Raw genomic sequence first — 15,330 nt, 5'->3', positions numbered from 1 at the left:
CGACACAAATACTACTCTGGAACGAAATCCGTTGCAGTATAGTATTGACCTTTGCCTTCGTAAAGCCATTCCTTCACCCAGACATCGCCTCCAGAAGAGCAGCTAGCTCCAGAGCCAGCACCATTGCAGGTAGCGTAGATACCTAGCAACGACCCGGTGAAAGGACCACTCTGGCTACTAACCAATCTTGCCGAGAACGTACTCATAACGACTTGCTGGTCCGGTTGAGAAGCCTGGGATGCGGCCATCACGTAGTGGGTGCTGTTGACTGTAGCAATCTGAAACCGAATCGGCTCGTCTCCCCATGCTTCAGGCACATTGACGAGATTTTCTGCCGGTGCATCTTCTCCTGTGGCCCTGAAGCGTAGCATGCGAGCAATTCCTCCAGAGCCATCCGTCTTGGGGAGGATTACTGCCCCCACATCTGCGTGGTTGAACTGGGTCAGGAACAACGTAACACCAGTTTCCTCGCCAACATCAGTAAGTGATGCGTCAATGACGGCTTGAAAGGTAAAGAGAGTGTCCGTCTGAGGTCGTCCGATGAATGATAGCCCCGAACGACCATCCAGTTCCGCGTTATCACCCGTGAGGTTCGCGCGACTAGGCACGATATGGAGTCCTATCGAGCTATCAATCGAAAAGGCGCCCTCAGTGGGAACTCTCCAGTGGATGAGATTGCGAGGGATACTGCTCAATGTAGTAAAGTCGTGGGTGTCGGGGTCCGAGTTGAATGGGCCGTCTCCCGGGAGGTCTCTCGATGTTGCGGGCATTTGCCAACCCGACATTCTGCCCCTGACAGGCTCCAGTATCGGCCACTCGCCTTCCCGCCAAGTGACTGGGAACATGACTGTCTCGCGGCCCATGGGATAGATTCTCCATTCTGGCCCGGAACGTGTGGCGAGAGCGACACCCCACCAGTTCCCAACAGAGTCTTGGAAAAGATCTGCGTGACCGATAGTCTGTCATCCCGAAGTTAGAACCAACCAAGAAGTATCCCGAAGAACGTGTTTGCATACCTGGAAATACTCATCGGTGCCCTTGTTCGTCAAGACCGGGTTATACGGGCACGGTTCAAACGGGCCAGTTAGGCTAGAAGATCTAGCCATGACCTGGTAGTGTCCAGTCTCGGTCCCTCCTTCGGCCGCAGAGATGTAGTACCAGCCGTCCTTGCGGTAGAGGTGAGGACCTTCAGGCCATACACCGCCAGTGCCAGCCCAGAGGAAAATGTTGTTGATGACTGTCCGCGTCTCGAGGTCGACGTCGAGGAGAACGTGGCCGCCTCCCGGGATGTACATCTTTCCGTCGTCGTCCCAGAAAAGATCCAAATCTCCGTTGGGCGTTGGGAATGTGTAAGGGTCACTCCACCCTGCTGCGTCGAATGGATCCCTGGTTTTGAAGATCGTGCCTAGCATTCCGTCAGGCAGACCGAGGTACTCGCACACCACCCAGAACTCGCCATCATGATGCCGAAGGGTTGCGGCGTAGAAGCCTTCTTGTTGTCCTGTAGAAAGAAGCTCAGCATTGTGCAGTTGGGTGAGCCATTAGGAAGGCGTTTCAACCTTTGGTTTGCTGGCTGGCGCCAGGCATTTGGCTTTCACGACTCCACACGTGGCTTATCAGCTTCCAGTTAATTAAGTCCTTGGAGGCGTATACTGGCAAGCCCGGAAATGTGATGAAACTCGACGTGATACAGTAGAATGTGCCGTCGACCTGGGCGCAAGACGGATCGGAATGCCAACCAGGCAAAATTGGGTTATGGAACGTAGAGTTATCAGCTTCCACCAGACATGCTGTCCAAAAAGGGAGCAAAGCCCCTAAAGTCAAACGCCATATAAAAGAAGTCATCTTGAAAGAGCTTAATGACTATTCCTGTGATTGCAAGATCAGAAGGAATCAGCACAATGTTGGACAAGCAGGCTATATACTCCGCAAAGATGAGCATTCTAGAGACTGTTCCTTGGCATAAGCAATAGAAATCATCCTGGATAATTTCTTCATGATATTTGTACCCTTGAAACGAAGGGCAGAAATCCAAGAGAGGACGCTTACTCCGGCTAAATGACATGCAGGCCCGGTAGCTGGGTTGTGCGAGGGTATTCACCCTCTCTACCACCTATTTCATGCGGGGGTGTCGATCTCATATCAAAGTTGACAACCAAGAAGTTGTTCGCTTTACCGTTAGCACCGAGCGTTTCTCTTTATCACTACAACGGCCTAACCACCGAGAATGACTTGACACAGCGAAATAAAACACAAGAATTGCCCTGGTCTACCATGAGCAGACTTGATAGCCATTGCAAGGGTAAAGCAAGTCATGAGAAGAATGGTCTCATATTGTTCCTTTACCCGATTGCCGATCAAAAGGTTTGATCAGGTATCCCATCTCCTTCTTATGCGGCCCGATCCGTTTGGCTCGAAGATTCGGTCCTTACGCCGAACTCATCCACAGTCTTTGACCAGACCTATATACCACGCTGGAAGGTAATTGAGCTGCGTTACATTAACGAAAGCTACCCACGCTCACCTGCACCCCGCATTAATTCCTCCATCCGAATCAATGAGAGATTAGCGGTTGAGACTATCCCACACGAACCGAATCTTCCATGTGGAGAATATGCATCGGTCATCTGGAATAACCATAGTTTTGGACCACGGCATGTAGTAGATATGCTTTGTGAAAGCTAACGCGAGGCTATTGTGTAGATCACACTAAAAACTTCATCAGGTATCGCAATAGGTTTACTCGCCCAATACCCAAGCGTCCGACAGGATAGCATATACTGCCGTCTCGCATGATCTAGAAGCGACGATGGCGACCTAGAGCATACAGTGTTTAACGCGGACCCAAGGTCAAGCCGAGAAACAATTCTCTGAGATCTTGGCATTTGAGAGTGCGGCGGACATATAAACCATTGACAGAAGCCAACAAATAATATTGAGAATGACAGAAGCACCATCGTATCTTGGATCCCTCAATTAAAAAAACGCAATCGGCATTGTTTGCCATTTCTGAGCAGTCATGATGAGACAGCGACTTCCTGCAGCGCTTTCCCTTATCCTTCTTGGCTTCAGTCAAGTCGGTTCGGCCTTGACCACTCGTCAGGAATCGACCTTCACCAACCCAGTGATATGGGCCGACCTCGCAGACCCTGAAGTCTTCCAGGTCGACGACGCATTTTACTACAGTGCTTCAACAATGCATTACTCTCCCGGCGCACCTCTTCTCCGGTCTTACGATCTTGTCAACTGGGAGTTCGTCTCGCACTCGGTGCCCGAACTTCCCGGTGCCAAATTCTCGCTCAACGGCAGCGATCACGCAGCTTACGTCAACGGGGTCTGGGCCTCTTCGCTGGGATACCGCGAAAGTAACGGCGTCTTTTACTGGTATGGCTGCATCCAAGGCACAGATGAGACGCATATCTACACTGCGTCCAGCGCCGAGGGCCCGTGGACTCATCACGACCCCATTCCGAAGTGTTACTATGACCTCGGCTTATTGATTGATACCGACGACACTATGTACATCGCCTACGGCGCCATCGACATCCGTATTGCGCAGCTGTCGCCAGATGGCTTCACAGAGGTTCGCAACGAGGTAAGTTGGCAATGGTTCGGAGCTTTTCCCTAGAGACTGACTCCTACCAGGTTGTGTACACTGAAGATGCCCACAGGTACATCGAGGGCTCGAGATTCTACCACATCAATGGCAACTATTACATCTGGGTCACCAAGCCCGGAGACGAGCAGCATGTTCTGAAATCGACGTCGGGTCCCTGGGGTCCGTATGAAGCCCGAGAGGTGGTTGCGCAGATGAAGGCTCCTGTCGAGGGAGCAGGAGCACCACATCAAGGCGGCCTTGTATCGACCCAGGATGGGAGGTGGTATTACATGGCCTTCATCGACGTCTATCCCGGTGGCCGTGCCCCCGTTCTCGCCCCAATCGATTTCAATGCCGAAGGTTGGCCGAACGTGGTCACAGACGCAAACGGAGGGTGGGGTGCCGAGTACGCCATGCCCATCACAACCTCAAAGACAGTCCAGGGCACTGGGTCTTATGTTGACAAGTTCGACGGCGTCGCCTTAGACCCCCGTTGGGAGTGGAATCACAACCCCGATAATAATGTCTGGAGCTTGGGATACGACGGTCTCACCCTGCGAACTGCAACGGTATGCGAGGGGCTGTACGGAGCCGCAAATACCCTTACGCAACGCATCGTCGGCCCCAGAAGTCAGGCTACGTTCCGTCTCGATATATCTGGGATGGTGGACGGGGACCAGGCAGGTATAGCAGCGCTGCGTCAACTAAGCGCTTATATCGGGATACACAAGGTGAATAGCGTGTCCAAGCTTGTGTATGTTGACGAGATCAGCATGGTCGTGCGGGACTCGTTGACGGACTGGGTGACAACTTCGAATGGACAGGTCAAAGCGGAAGGACCTACTATCGCTGGCAGCGACTTGTGGCTTCGCATCAAGGCCGACATTGCACCACCTGTGGCCGGATCGGGTGCGTGGCCCAATGCCACGTTCTGGTACAGCACCGATGGTGACAACTTTGAACAGCTTGGGCCTGTGTATGAGCTGAACAACGAGTGGTTCTTCTTCATGGGGTATCGATTTAGCGTCTTCAATTGGGCTAAGTCTCGTTTGGGTGGCAGCATCCTGATTCGGGAGTACGAGCTGGAGATGCTGGAATAGGGAAAGCTAATATCTTAACTGTACTTCTGAGAGGGGTGTTCAAGAACAACTTGGCCGCTTTTGAGGCTCCTGAGATGGAGTGCGAAACTTCGATTCTTCGGCAAGAGGATAAGAAATTGTTTCTCTTCTTGTTGGCAGACATTTAGATGGTTTAGTAATTGGTGTAGAAAATATGCAGCCAATTTTGATCACATCTCGCTTACCGCAATATAGAGTAGTCGCCTTCGATGTCTGCGAACACAACGCCGATGCCACCCCAATACATGTCGCCCATCACCATGTTTGCCTACTCAGGGCTCGCTCTCAATAGACGATGTATGTCGCGAATGAAATCGTCACACAATAGCTAGTCCTACTTAAAGTTGTGACCAGGGGCTCAGGCAGACAGACTTGCATTGTCGCATTACGGCATCACGAGCCACTCGTTACTCATGCCTCAGTGTTAACTCTGTGGGAATTCCTTGACAGCACGAAGTACCAAAAGGGAATGTGCCATTTTGCGCCTCTTCCTGCTCCTTGGCATCTCACAAGTCACGTATGCTGTAGGGCTTGGCGAGTTCGCGGAATTCCGAGTGGATACAACTCCAGTACTAGTAGTACACCGTGACTGGGTCTTTTGGAGGAATCTGGAACATAGTCTTGCAGCTTCATATACTATTGGCCTGAGCAACAATTTCAAGATAGCATTGCTTGGCAGACCTCAGTCCCCCTGGAGCCTAGCCGTGACTTTGCCTCTCTCACACATACGCGCGTGCGGTCTGCCGTAAAGCGATAGGGCACCACCGACCGCCACACCAAAAACAATGAGGTCAAAAGTACCCACAATATGTTCACAACCTCGATATAAGTGCCCGGTCTCAGACGCTTCTATCCAAAGGACTAGGTGAGTCTCACATCCCGCAAGTCTTTGGAGGTGGCGCTAGTATACTAACCGCGGGTCTACTTCAACGACCTGCTGAATCGGGTATGGCCGTGCCTCTTCAGGTGGCACAGCTGCGCAAAAGGTCAAAAAATGCGCGATCCTTCGAGAAGTGCTTCTTCCAATCAGCAGAGTTTCCCACGTTTGATCTCAAGGTTTTGAGGTAAGATAGCTCCAGTCTCAGCAAAACTGGGCGAAGCTGAGAATCGAGTCGCAGATGCGAATTCACCAGAAGAGGAAGCTCGCAAAGGTTGTAGGTGTCGAAGGCGAATACAAACAGGCAGAAGCTATGTCTAGACTTCTGATAACCCAATTGAGACATGAGATAGTCGTATATGCTGGGTTGTCGTCAAAACATAAATAGTCCCCCCTTCGTGTTGTCATCGATACAGTAAATTACAACTTTCCAACAACTCAGAGTTTTGAAGGCATTCAACCATCTACCCAGTTAATCGGCCAACTCGACAGAACAAGAAAGAAAATGAAGTTCTCCATCCTCACCTTCGCTACCCTCTTCGCCGCGCTCGCGGCGGCAGCTCCCGCTCCCGAAGCCGAGCTCGTCGCCAGACAGTGCTCTTGCCATAAGATCGGCGATGAGTGGTTCTGCAGCGGCAGACTTTGCCCGAAGGACTTCATCCCTACAACCGCCATGGCCAAGAGGGGCATCGAGATTGAGGCTCGCGGCTGCAGCTGCAAACCCATTGGTAACGGCGAGTATTTCTGCATTGGAAGCAGTTGCCCTTAGGGGCTGGGATCAGCATTGTGAGCTTTGCATTAAGTTTGAACTTTCGGAAACGGGTAAGAGTCGCATTACCGTAAAAGCCAAGTTTGGTGCTCTACTAACGAAGACTCAGTCTACACGTCGTTATTCTTCCTTGTATCTCCGTTATTACCACCTGGGGCTGATAATCATCTTCGGCACCATCTTTCGTCATGAAGTCGGTGGAAATAGTAAATCTTTTACGGCCGAGATGAAATGACGAGAATATTGAATATTAATACAAACAAATATTCAAAATGGCTGTTGCCTGCAGTGGAACGCGTATTCTTCCTTCAAGAATTTTGACATTACCTTTTAGAAGCTCCCCTTTTCTGATCAAATACGCCATCTTTTGAGTCGTCACATGATTGCAATGCAAACAGTGACGCGCCCTATCGGACATCTCAGTCTCCGCTTGTTTGGACAATCTTCTTGCTGTACTTTCTCGAACCAAGATACCATGCTGAGCGCGATTTGATGGCAATTTTGATAAAACGAAAGAGACGGATGACAGGTTGGAAAATAGTGTACGTATCATTCTCAAGTCTCTTCGACTTTCGTTATCCCGATTTGGTAGCCAAAAGTGGGAAATGCTTAATCGTATGTCATTGCCTTAGGTAGAATTGAATGGCGACCAAGCTTCTTTGTGCACAACAACCGAAGTGGACCACCACATCGGCAACTCATGTGTTCATTTTGCAACTAGTAACACAAATGCTCGAAGAGGCGGAGCGAATCGCGTCAACTTTTGTATTTTGTCTCCGTACCCTGTCGAAGGCCCTATGGATGTGACCTGGGATCGGCGCCGTTCATACCGCTAATCTGCCGATGTTCGGCTTAATCGTCGTCGGTACAAGCTTTTCAGCCGCCGAGAAAAACATGATGCGGCGACCGGACAAAAAACGGACTTTCACGGCGGACATTTTCAGCCACCGTCCACCGACCTAAAAACCCTGCGGCCCCTAAGTCCCTTTGTAACGAGAACGAAGTCCGAGGGGTTCATTGCATTTGGGCGTCGGGTTACATGGCCATGTGACCCCACGCGTTACGATGACTTATGACGCTTGTTTGCTCGACTGTGAAATACATGTACTAGGGCGGTGTTGCATCAGGTCGTGAGTCTATGACGGAGATCCCGCGAGCTAAGACGTGCCAATCCGCACGGTCTCAACCCGTGCCTACTTCTGTACTTTGCATACCTCATTTGCCAATCGAGAGTGTTAGGTACTGTTTTCTTATCTGTTTCAGATGTCAAAATAACTCATGCGGGCCAACTTTTGATAATTGTCCGGAGCGGTCCCGCTCCGATCAGTCACAACTAAGAGACCGGTGTGAATACCGAATTTCATGTTTGCCATGCCGGCGTGGCATGCTTGTGTTCAACAAAGGGGTTTTCGTTAAATAGGTTCGCGTCCCGCGAATGTACCTGATAATCTTCCGACCGAGCTTCTAGTAAATTCTACCCAAAAAGGCTAACCTTATCTTCAAATACCCAATATGCCATCCGATGCAAAGCCCTCAACTCCAGGCCGAACCCTGGCCATCTTCGGCGCAACCGGCCGCACCGGAAGCGAAACACTGAAAGCCCTCCTTGCCAAACCCACGAATCCCTTTTCTCACATGAAGATCTTTGTCCGTTCCCGCGAAAAGCTCATCAAAACCTTTCCCCAATTCAAGACGGATAACAGTGTCGAAATCATCGAGGGCCAAGTCACCGACGAGACGCGTATCAAAGCCTGTCTCGTCGGTGCTGACACAATCATCTGCGCGCTGGGCGAAAACGACAATAAGCCCACCGTCAGGGTCCTGCAAGATTCAACAACGACAATCGTCTCGGCACTGAAGCAGCTCAAGAAGGAAGGAGGAGCAGACTGGAAGAAGCCGTGGTTCATCCTCCTTTCTTCTTCGACGTGGAACGAGCGATTCGCCGCGAAGCAGCCGTGGCTCGTCATGTGGATGATCAAGAACGCCTTCTACTGGCCCTACGCGGATCTGCGAAAAGCGCATGAAAACCTGCAGGCCGAGCCAGACCTGTTGCTACTGTTGTTGGTGCAGCCACCCGCCATCATTGACGAAGAGGCGAGCGGTTACACCATCAGCACCGAATCGGTTGGTCTCGCTTGCTCATACCCGGATCTGGGCGCGGCATTTGCAGAGTTAGCAACCGAGGACGCGTACAGGGAGACCAGCGCCGTTGGTGTCACCTCGGGAATGGCAAAGGCGGGCTTCTCGAGATACGGGCCAGAGATTCTCCCTAGAGTCATCTTTGGTCTGATGGCCAGTTTCATTCCGGGCGCTTGGAGGGTTGTACCAAGTGTGTGAGAATGATCAGTTTCTACATATAGCTTTGATAAATTACATTAGCCAAGACCCGAATATTCAGGGCCATGGACGCCTTTTCTCAGTGCTGTCATCTCCAGACTGCTATACTCGTTGGATGGTAAACATGCCCTTGAGCAGGGACTTCATCATACCAGGTTTAGGCCCAGTACGTCGTGAAGTTGTCAGCGACACAGCATCGTTGTTACGCAGAGCGTCATCTTGCTGCTCTTCCGAGAGGGCTAAGGTCTCAAGCTCCCGAATTTTCCATACGCGCAAGAACCAGACTAAGGGAGGTTAGTCAACCAGGCTGGCTAGATAGAAGCATTTACTGCGATGACTTACTTGAGATGAAAGCCGCGATATACATAAATCCCGTAAACAGCTGAACGGGAAGATAGGCATTGAGCCCGGAACCCTTGATCGTTAAAGCGATAGGTTCGGCGAATGTTGCCGGGATAACGAGGATAATCCAGAAAATGGAAAGTGCCGATGGGAGGAGCTGCATTCCGACCACCTCAGCGCCCACCGGTGCGACCGTCGGCCAGAGCACCCCGGCGAATGCGCCGAAGAGGGCGAAGACAATGAGGCCTGCAAAGTGTTTGGCAGCGAGAATCCAGAGCAGGAACGTGGCGAGACCGGCGATGATGGTGCCCAGCCCAGCTACGTTGATGCGGCCGAAGCGGTCACTCACTAGACCAATTACCGGGCGGCCAATACCTTGCGATACTACGCAAAAACTTAGTTTGGGTTCTCCAGAGTACATGTATTCAGCAGGACAAAGGATAACTTACGGTTGAACATGGCCGACACAATAGACCCTTGACTGGCACTGAACCCGACTGTCTGGGCATAGTCCGCCAATGAGAACACGGATATGACGTATCCAAAGAGTCCAAAGAAGCCCCACGCGACAAACAACCAAAATTCAATTCTCTTGAAGATGTCCTTATGAAACGCGACATGGACGCTGCCGAGAGCCTTGTTCCGGTCCTTCATCATCAAACAACAAGCGCCATTGACAACGAACGATAAGATGGCGAGGATTCGGAATGCCCAGGGCAGACCAATATTACGGATCATGGCGTTGGAACCGAGGGAGTAGATGAGACCTCCCAGCCCGGAGCCGGCGGTGGCGATGGAGTTCGCAAACGAGCGGCGGACAACGAACCATTGCGGGACGACACCAACAGTGGAGTTGAAAGTGAATCCCATGCCGATGCCGAAGCCAATGCCTTGGGAAAGCAGAAGGTGCCATATCTGGGTCGTGAACGATGCACCAATGAGAGCGGCCCTGGAAGTCGTGTTAGGAACCCGGGTCGGAATTTCCGGCCGTCTCGGAAGACGTTGGGGGTGAGAGGGGATGAGAGGGGATGAGCGGGCCGGCTTACGCTTGGATCACGACGCCGATGCCGAGAGTCGGTTGCGTGCCGATGCGAGGGATGCAAAATGTGACAATCGGGGCGATGAGAAGGGCTGGTTGTGGTGAGCGAGTGAGTGAGATGACGCGGAGAAGTTGGGGCACTTGGGGGCAAGACTCACCGACAGAGAAGGACAGCCCGCCGACGAAGGCGAGTGAGATAGGACTTGCGCCGGGAAACGCTCCGGAGTTGAGGTAGTAGGCGAGGAAGACGGCGTAAGACTGTATTGAAGTGTGAGAATTCTGCTATTCGAGGTGAGATGAATAGTGATTAATAAAGACTTACTGAGTTCAAGCCCCAAGTGTGAGCGTTGATGAGAAAGACGCAGCCTACAACAACCCTGGTACCAAGTCAGCGACTCAACCCTCATCAGTATGTGATGATGTTATGGAGCGCAACTCACCATCCATAGCCGCCCTCTTTGAACTCTACCTGCTCGCTCGGTCGTTGACTGACAGGGCTCGCTGCCGAAGAGCCATTCTTCTCATTCTCCGCTGCCCTGGAAGCACTGTCAGGCATCCGTACCACGGCATCGTGGCCGCCCCGTTGACTGGAAGAATCAGATTGAGAAGGCATACCGGGTTAGCGACCACACGAAAGGTGCAAGTTCGTGCTTGTCAACTGAGGAACGGAAGAGTTGCGACGAAGGCAGTGTTTCGGAAAGGGAAGAGAAAATACGCCAGCTGCCTCGGCAAGTAGTGACGGGTTTGATGAGTTTCGCGGGGTTATTTAGTTCGCTCCTCGGCGGGCCGAAGACCGTTTTTTTGTTCCGATTGACTCACGTCCTCGGGGATAATGTGGTTGACAAAGCTAGAGCCCTTAATCATCAAGGTTGATCTACCCAAGCCGTATAGAGCAAGACCCCGCGGGGATTATGGCTGTTTGGCAATCAGAGGGCGTTGGAGGCGAGCAATCCCTCTCCAGTTCTCCGAACCGATGCACGCGTGTTGGGCGTGTTTGAGTTTTTGTTTGCAATTAGTCCCCGCCGGGAATATGATGGGGTTGCCAGTGCCCGCTAAACCATGAACGCATGAAGGGCGCGGCAGCGACAAGGACTCGAGGAGCACTGCAGCCGACACCTGGGGAAGCAAACAGGCGAGATTGACTCGTCAATTGACAGCTGCAAAGTCAGCGCTCTAGACCCGATGGAGGGTGGTGTCGGAGTCGGTGTCCGCGATGTGTAATGAAATCATCTCATTGGCGTTATCGCCCGGTTGATGTTTGCCGGGGTGGATCCCATCCGTTCTCGGAAAGGCAAAATCTCAATGAGAAAGACACGAGCATTCGTCAGGTTCAAAGCCGGAGGGATGGGCGGTTGAACCTCATAAATTCTTTTCATAGATCCAGCCTCTCCTCTCTTCAATCCCAATTGCTGCCTCTATGGTTCTTCATCGGCGATGCCGCTGCTGTGTCAACAAACAACGGAGATGATGTGTGTGGCGTCAGCAAACTGGCTGATATTGGTACAGAACACCGACAAACAATTGCGCAACGTTTTTTGCATGTTTTCACAGATCTATGTCAGCTTTGAGTGCCAAAATGGGATCAAAAGACCCTCGTCTCTTCGTTGATGCTTCCCTCCGTATTACCGGTTAGACTCCGGGCTTTATGTCTCCGCCGGGACCGACCCCCGGGCCGTTCCGTCTCAAATCCCGAAAAGTCGGGAGACGACGCGCTTTCGGCGATAAGATAGAATCATGTTACAATCACAGCAACGCCGTACCACCGTGTATCGGTTGGCTGATACAATAGTTGTGCCATGGTGTAAGGTCATTTAAGAAAAGAAGTGGTGATTAATCAAAACGTTATGCTCAAAATAGAATGGTTCATAACAGAATTTGTTTGTTCGTAATCCTAACTACAACGCTTTGAAGCAAGTTGACTCTTTCGAGTCCGGGCAAGTTCAATACCGATCTTCCCTATCATCCTCAAAGCACGTACTTGAACAGGGGCGACCTGTCTCCCAAGTTGAACAGCTCCTCCTCGGTGTACTTCGACTTCGCCTCCTCCGCGATCTTAGCCTTGCGTGCGTTCGCCGACTTGTAACTCCACTCGAGCAAGAGAGCCACAATGAGTCCAGATCCACCGAAGGCCAAACTCAAGCCGAAGCCGGTGGGGTACTTGGGCTTCTCGCTTTCAAGGTACATGAAGCTGCCCACAATGCCACCGACGTTGCCGACGCAGTTCATCAGCGCGATACCAATGGCTCTTCGGGATGCAGGGGCAATGTTGTTGGCGTTCCACGACGCGGCCGCGGCTTGGATGGGGTAAATACCGACAACGGCAAGGACGACGGAGAAGTAGGCGACTCCCTTCTTTGCCTCGAGCGCACCATTCAGGGAGAGAATGATTGCATAGGCAACAGCGACGATGGCCATGGGAATCGCCAAGAAGGGCATACGCCAGAAGAACCGATCAGAAATCTTGGCAAAGGTGATGGCGGAGATAGCAGCAGCGACGTATGGCGGCGCTGAAAGAAGTTGAGCCTGCGTATTTGCGAATCCCATGGACTTGGTGATGGTCGGGAGGGTGAACTTGATACCGTACGACAGAGCGGACTGGCACACCAAAAAGTAAGCCTGGACGTAGATTCGCCAGTTGGTCAGGTTCATCTTGAGATCCCTCCAGTTGACCTTGCCGCCGGCGCCGGCCTCCTCGCGGTTTCCGCCGCCCGACTTGATGAAGATGGAGAGCTCCAGGTATCGAATCTCCTCGGGTTCGAGCCAGCGCGTCGAGAGAGTCGGGGTATCGATCAGGAAGAAGAAGCAGCAGGCGCCCATTACGACGGTGGCGAGACCTTCGAGGATGAAGATCCAGCGCCAGCCTTCGAGGCCGGCGACACCGTCCATTTCGGCGATTGCGGCAGCGAGGAGACCGGAGAAGGCTCCGGACAAGGCGCTGGCGCAGTAAAAGTATGAGATTCGGACCGCGAGATCTTTGGGCTGAAGATATTTGTTAGATAAACGGGCTAAGGGGCGTTGCAAATTGGTTACTCACCATGTACCAGTAAGAAGTCAGGTAAATTGCACCGGGGAAGAATCCAGCCCTGCGAATGTTAGCCAGAGGAATCAAGCCATTTCGAATGTTGTGAAACTTACTCGAAGACGCCGAGAAGAATGCGAGTAACCATCAATCCACCAAAGTTTCTAACCAGTCCCGTGCAGGTCATGATGATACCCCAGCAGAGGGTAAGGGTGCCGAGATAGAACGAAGGGCGCTTGACTTTCTTCAGGATGATGTTGCTGGGAACTTCGAAGAGGACATAGGGGATGAAGACTGAATAAGACCAGTTAGCGCAATTCCTTTCACGGTTGACGCCTCAGAATCAATCCAGGTTTCTCATTTCGGCACTCACAGATAGACAGGACCGTGTTGTACTGCACACCCGACATGCCCAAGTCCTCAACCATGCCTTCGATTTTGGCATTGCCGATATTGGCGCGATCAATGTGGCAGATCAAGTACAACAGAGCCAACATGGGAATCAGACGAACATCAACCTATCATCATCTGTCAGTCGGCGCGACGTGGTGTTGCTGTGTTCGTGCTACCCACCTTGTGGAAAGTCTTCTTCCGCTTCTCCTCGGGGTAGTTGTTGTAGAAGTCGGCATCTTCAGGGGTCAATCCGAACACGCGGTAGGGGCCGACTTCGATGGCTTCGGGCACCTTTTCGAGGTGAGTTTCTCCAGAAGGTCGGTGGCCAAAGACGGCATCGTTCTTCTCGATGGAGCTCCTGTGGGTAGCCATATTGACGGAGTCTGTGGTGTCTGGATGATTCGATGAAGGGAGAATGACAGGAGCAAGGGCGACAAATGCTCTGCAACTTGAGATGATGGAAGGTTGCTCGTTCCAGCTCTACCCTTTTCGTCTCAAGAATTTCACAGATGAAGATTTCTGCCCGTGGATACTTATATCTGACTAGGACCACCTCTTAATACAAAGGACAGACAGCCCACTGCGGAGAAAGGCTGGGATCATCCGGTTCTACCCCAGACCCAAAAAATCCCCAAACACACACTAACCCCAGACTTGGCAGCCGCATAGTGCGGGGAAATGGTGCCATTGCTAGCGAATGCCAGTCGGAAATGTCGGACAGCGAGGCGGATTCTTGATCAGATGCCAATACTTATCCGTGTGGTGGTATCCGTCATGTCCGCAGGGGCCAACGTTGCTGTTTTGCCTGAGTCACATTGCAGGATGCTGGTAGAGCAGGGCGACGGTATTGGAGTAAGAGCGGCTGGGATAAGTGGCAAGACATGGGCTTTGCCGTTGGTGGGATTCCAGCCGAGGCCGTATCCCCTGTGCGTTTATTGGAATGATAGATTGTGCGATACCCGCATGCGCAAGCTTGAAGACAGCCGGTTGGCTTGATGGCCTTTCGTCGCGCATTTCCACCAGCACGGTGGGGAATCGCGTTGCTTACCGGCATGCGGGTTCTGTTTTGAGAGATATGAGATGAAATACGTGGGGACGGAAAAGCACCATTGCTTTCTTATTCGCCTCTGGGTTCGTTCCTCGTTGCATCACTGAACAGCCTCGTCGATGATTGTCACATTTCCGTCTTGCTTCGAGGCGGACCCCATGAAACAATTCAAACGAGACTCGCCATTCTTCTGAGCAGCATCATATTATCTGATAAACGTCGCGACCACGTGTCGCTGAATTGACAAGAACGGTAGTTCAATATCGGTCCTTTGAGAGGAGACATTATCGTGCAGATGCGACTGTCATACCATCACATCTAGGCCACGCGTTGCCGATTATTTGAGACGCTACCCACAGCTAGAGCAGGCATTCAATCCTATTTCGGCAACTCTAGAACCCCTGACCATGAATGCGGGCTGCTGAATGCTTGACATCAACGCCGGAGATAGGCCTCATCATTATGTGTAACTTCAATCACTTACCTCCTAGAGACGTACCTGCCACGCTGTGGTAAGATATGATGGCCGGGTTTTAGACTTTCTCTACATAAAAAAGCGGCCATCATTTATTGCCACCGCGTGGTTGGCTCCTAGGATCAGAAGGGTGATAGCCGGCTGTCATTGCAGAAGCTCCCTCCACTCATGGGCAGAGACGTTCAATACGCCTCCTTGGCTTTTTCCGACGCCAAGCTGTCTAGCTTGGCAACGGATTTCCAATTCTCCCATGGAGACCTTGATCCGGTTCTCACTAGACGATGATGGTGTGGTGAACGACCCGGAATTTGATAT

General features: G+C 51.8%; 6 protein-coding genes across 6 annotated transcripts; 3 read left to right on the top strand and 3 right to left on the bottom strand.

Annotated features, from left to right (window-relative positions):
• Positions 1 to 11: 11 nt before the first annotated feature.
• On the bottom strand, positions 12 to 2,065 carry BDP55DRAFT_693890 (glycoside hydrolase family 43 protein; the record flags this gene model as incomplete). The annotated part of the gene is made up of 4 exons (XM_060577280.1): positions 12 to 959; positions 1,017 to 1,501; positions 1,560 to 1,790; positions 2,050 to 2,065. The coding sequence occupies 4 exons, from the start codon at positions 2,063 to 2,065 to the stop codon at positions 12 to 14; spliced, it is 1,680 nt and encodes a 559-aa protein (XP_060429829.1).
• A 905-nt stretch (positions 2,066 to 2,970) lies between these two features.
• On the top strand, positions 2,971 to 4,998 carry BDP55DRAFT_582390 (glycosyl hydrolase). Its single transcript, XM_060570836.1, has 2 exons — positions 2,971 to 3,595; positions 3,646 to 4,998. Exons 1-2 carry the CDS (start codon positions 3,020 to 3,022, stop codon positions 4,696 to 4,698), a joined length of 1,629 nt encoding a protein of 542 aa, XP_060429828.1. The 5' UTR covers positions 2,971 to 3,019; the 3' UTR covers positions 4,699 to 4,998.
• A 1,100-nt stretch (positions 4,999 to 6,098) lies between these two features.
• On the top strand, positions 6,099 to 6,523 carry BDP55DRAFT_728635 (uncharacterized protein; the record flags this gene model as incomplete). The annotated part of the gene is made up of 2 exons (XM_060579468.1): positions 6,099 to 6,331; positions 6,472 to 6,523. 2 exons carry the CDS (start codon positions 6,099 to 6,101, stop codon positions 6,521 to 6,523), a joined length of 285 nt encoding a protein of 94 aa, XP_060429827.1.
• A 1,351-nt stretch (positions 6,524 to 7,874) lies between these two features.
• On the top strand, positions 7,875 to 8,699 carry BDP55DRAFT_551900 (uncharacterized protein; the record flags this gene model as incomplete). The annotated part of the gene is made up of 1 exon (XM_060569151.1): positions 7,875 to 8,699. The coding sequence occupies one exon, from the start codon at positions 7,875 to 7,877 to the stop codon at positions 8,697 to 8,699; it is 825 nt and encodes a 274-aa protein (XP_060429826.1).
• Positions 8,653 to 11,090, bottom strand: BDP55DRAFT_663841 (major facilitator superfamily transporter). Its single transcript, XM_060574909.1, has 7 exons — positions 10,521 to 11,090; positions 10,403 to 10,457; positions 10,239 to 10,338; positions 10,088 to 10,172; positions 9,491 to 9,990; positions 9,042 to 9,425; positions 8,653 to 8,983 (listed from the first exon to the last, which is right to left on the bottom strand). Exons 1-7 carry the CDS (start codon positions 10,691 to 10,693, stop codon positions 8,802 to 8,804), a joined length of 1,479 nt encoding a protein of 492 aa, XP_060429825.1. The 5' UTR covers positions 10,694 to 11,090; the 3' UTR covers positions 8,653 to 8,801.
• An 851-nt stretch (positions 11,091 to 11,941) lies between these two features.
• Positions 11,942 to 14,066, bottom strand: BDP55DRAFT_704147 (major facilitator superfamily transporter). Its single transcript, XM_060577991.1, has 5 exons — positions 13,673 to 14,066; positions 13,473 to 13,617; positions 13,216 to 13,393; positions 13,115 to 13,163; positions 11,942 to 13,059 (listed from the first exon to the last, which is right to left on the bottom strand). Exons 1-5 carry the CDS (start codon positions 13,862 to 13,864, stop codon positions 12,046 to 12,048), a joined length of 1,578 nt encoding a protein of 525 aa, XP_060429824.1. The 5' UTR covers positions 13,865 to 14,066; the 3' UTR covers positions 11,942 to 12,045.
• Between the last annotated feature and the right edge of the window lie 1,264 nt (positions 14,067 to 15,330).

The sequence above is a fragment of the Colletotrichum godetiae genome, assembly GCF_030913485.1.
Source record: "Colletotrichum godetiae strain CBS 193.32 chromosome Unknown BDP55scaffold_20, whole genome shotgun sequence".
Taxonomy (NCBI): domain Eukaryota; kingdom Fungi; phylum Ascomycota; class Sordariomycetes; order Glomerellales; family Glomerellaceae; genus Colletotrichum; species Colletotrichum godetiae.
Note: the sequence above shows the minus strand (reverse complement) of the source record. Positions and strands in the feature narration are given on the sequence as shown.

What these genes read in the sequence shown, in the direction of transcription:
- BDP55DRAFT_582390 (XM_060570836.1), top strand. Translation starts at nt 3,020, where the DNA reads ATGATGAGACAGCGACTTCCTGCAGCGCTTTCCCTTATCCTTCTTGGC. An exon ending in TCACAGAGGTTCGCAACGAG is followed by an intron (nt 3,596 to 3,645) that starts GTAAGTTGGCAA and finishes GACTCCTACCAG; the next exon opens with GTTGTGTACACTGAAGATGC.
- BDP55DRAFT_663841 (XM_060574909.1), bottom strand. Translation starts at nt 10,693, where the DNA reads ATGCCTTCTCAATCTGATTCTTCCAGTCAACGGGGCGGCCACGATGCC. An exon ending in AAAGAGGGCGGCTATGGATG is followed by an intron (nt 10,458 to 10,520) that starts GTGAGTTGCGCT and finishes ACTTGGTACCAG; the next exon opens with GGTTGTTGTAGGCTGCGTCT. An exon ending in TATCGCGGCTTTCATCTCAA is followed by an intron (nt 8,984 to 9,041) that starts GTAAGTCATCGC and finishes AACCTCCCTTAG; the next exon opens with TCTGGTTCTTGCGCGTATGG.
- BDP55DRAFT_704147 (XM_060577991.1), bottom strand. Translation starts at nt 13,864, where the DNA reads ATGGCTACCCACAGGAGCTCCATCGAGAAGAACGATGCCGTCTTTGGC. An exon ending in GGAAGAAGACTTTCCACAAG is followed by an intron (nt 13,618 to 13,672) that starts GTGGGTAGCACG and finishes AGATGATGATAG; the next exon opens with GTTGATGTTCGTCTGATTCC. An exon ending in CAACACGGTCCTGTCTATCT is followed by an intron (nt 13,394 to 13,472) that starts GTGAGTGCCGAA and finishes GGTCTTATTCAG; the next exon opens with TCTTCATCCCCTATGTCCTC.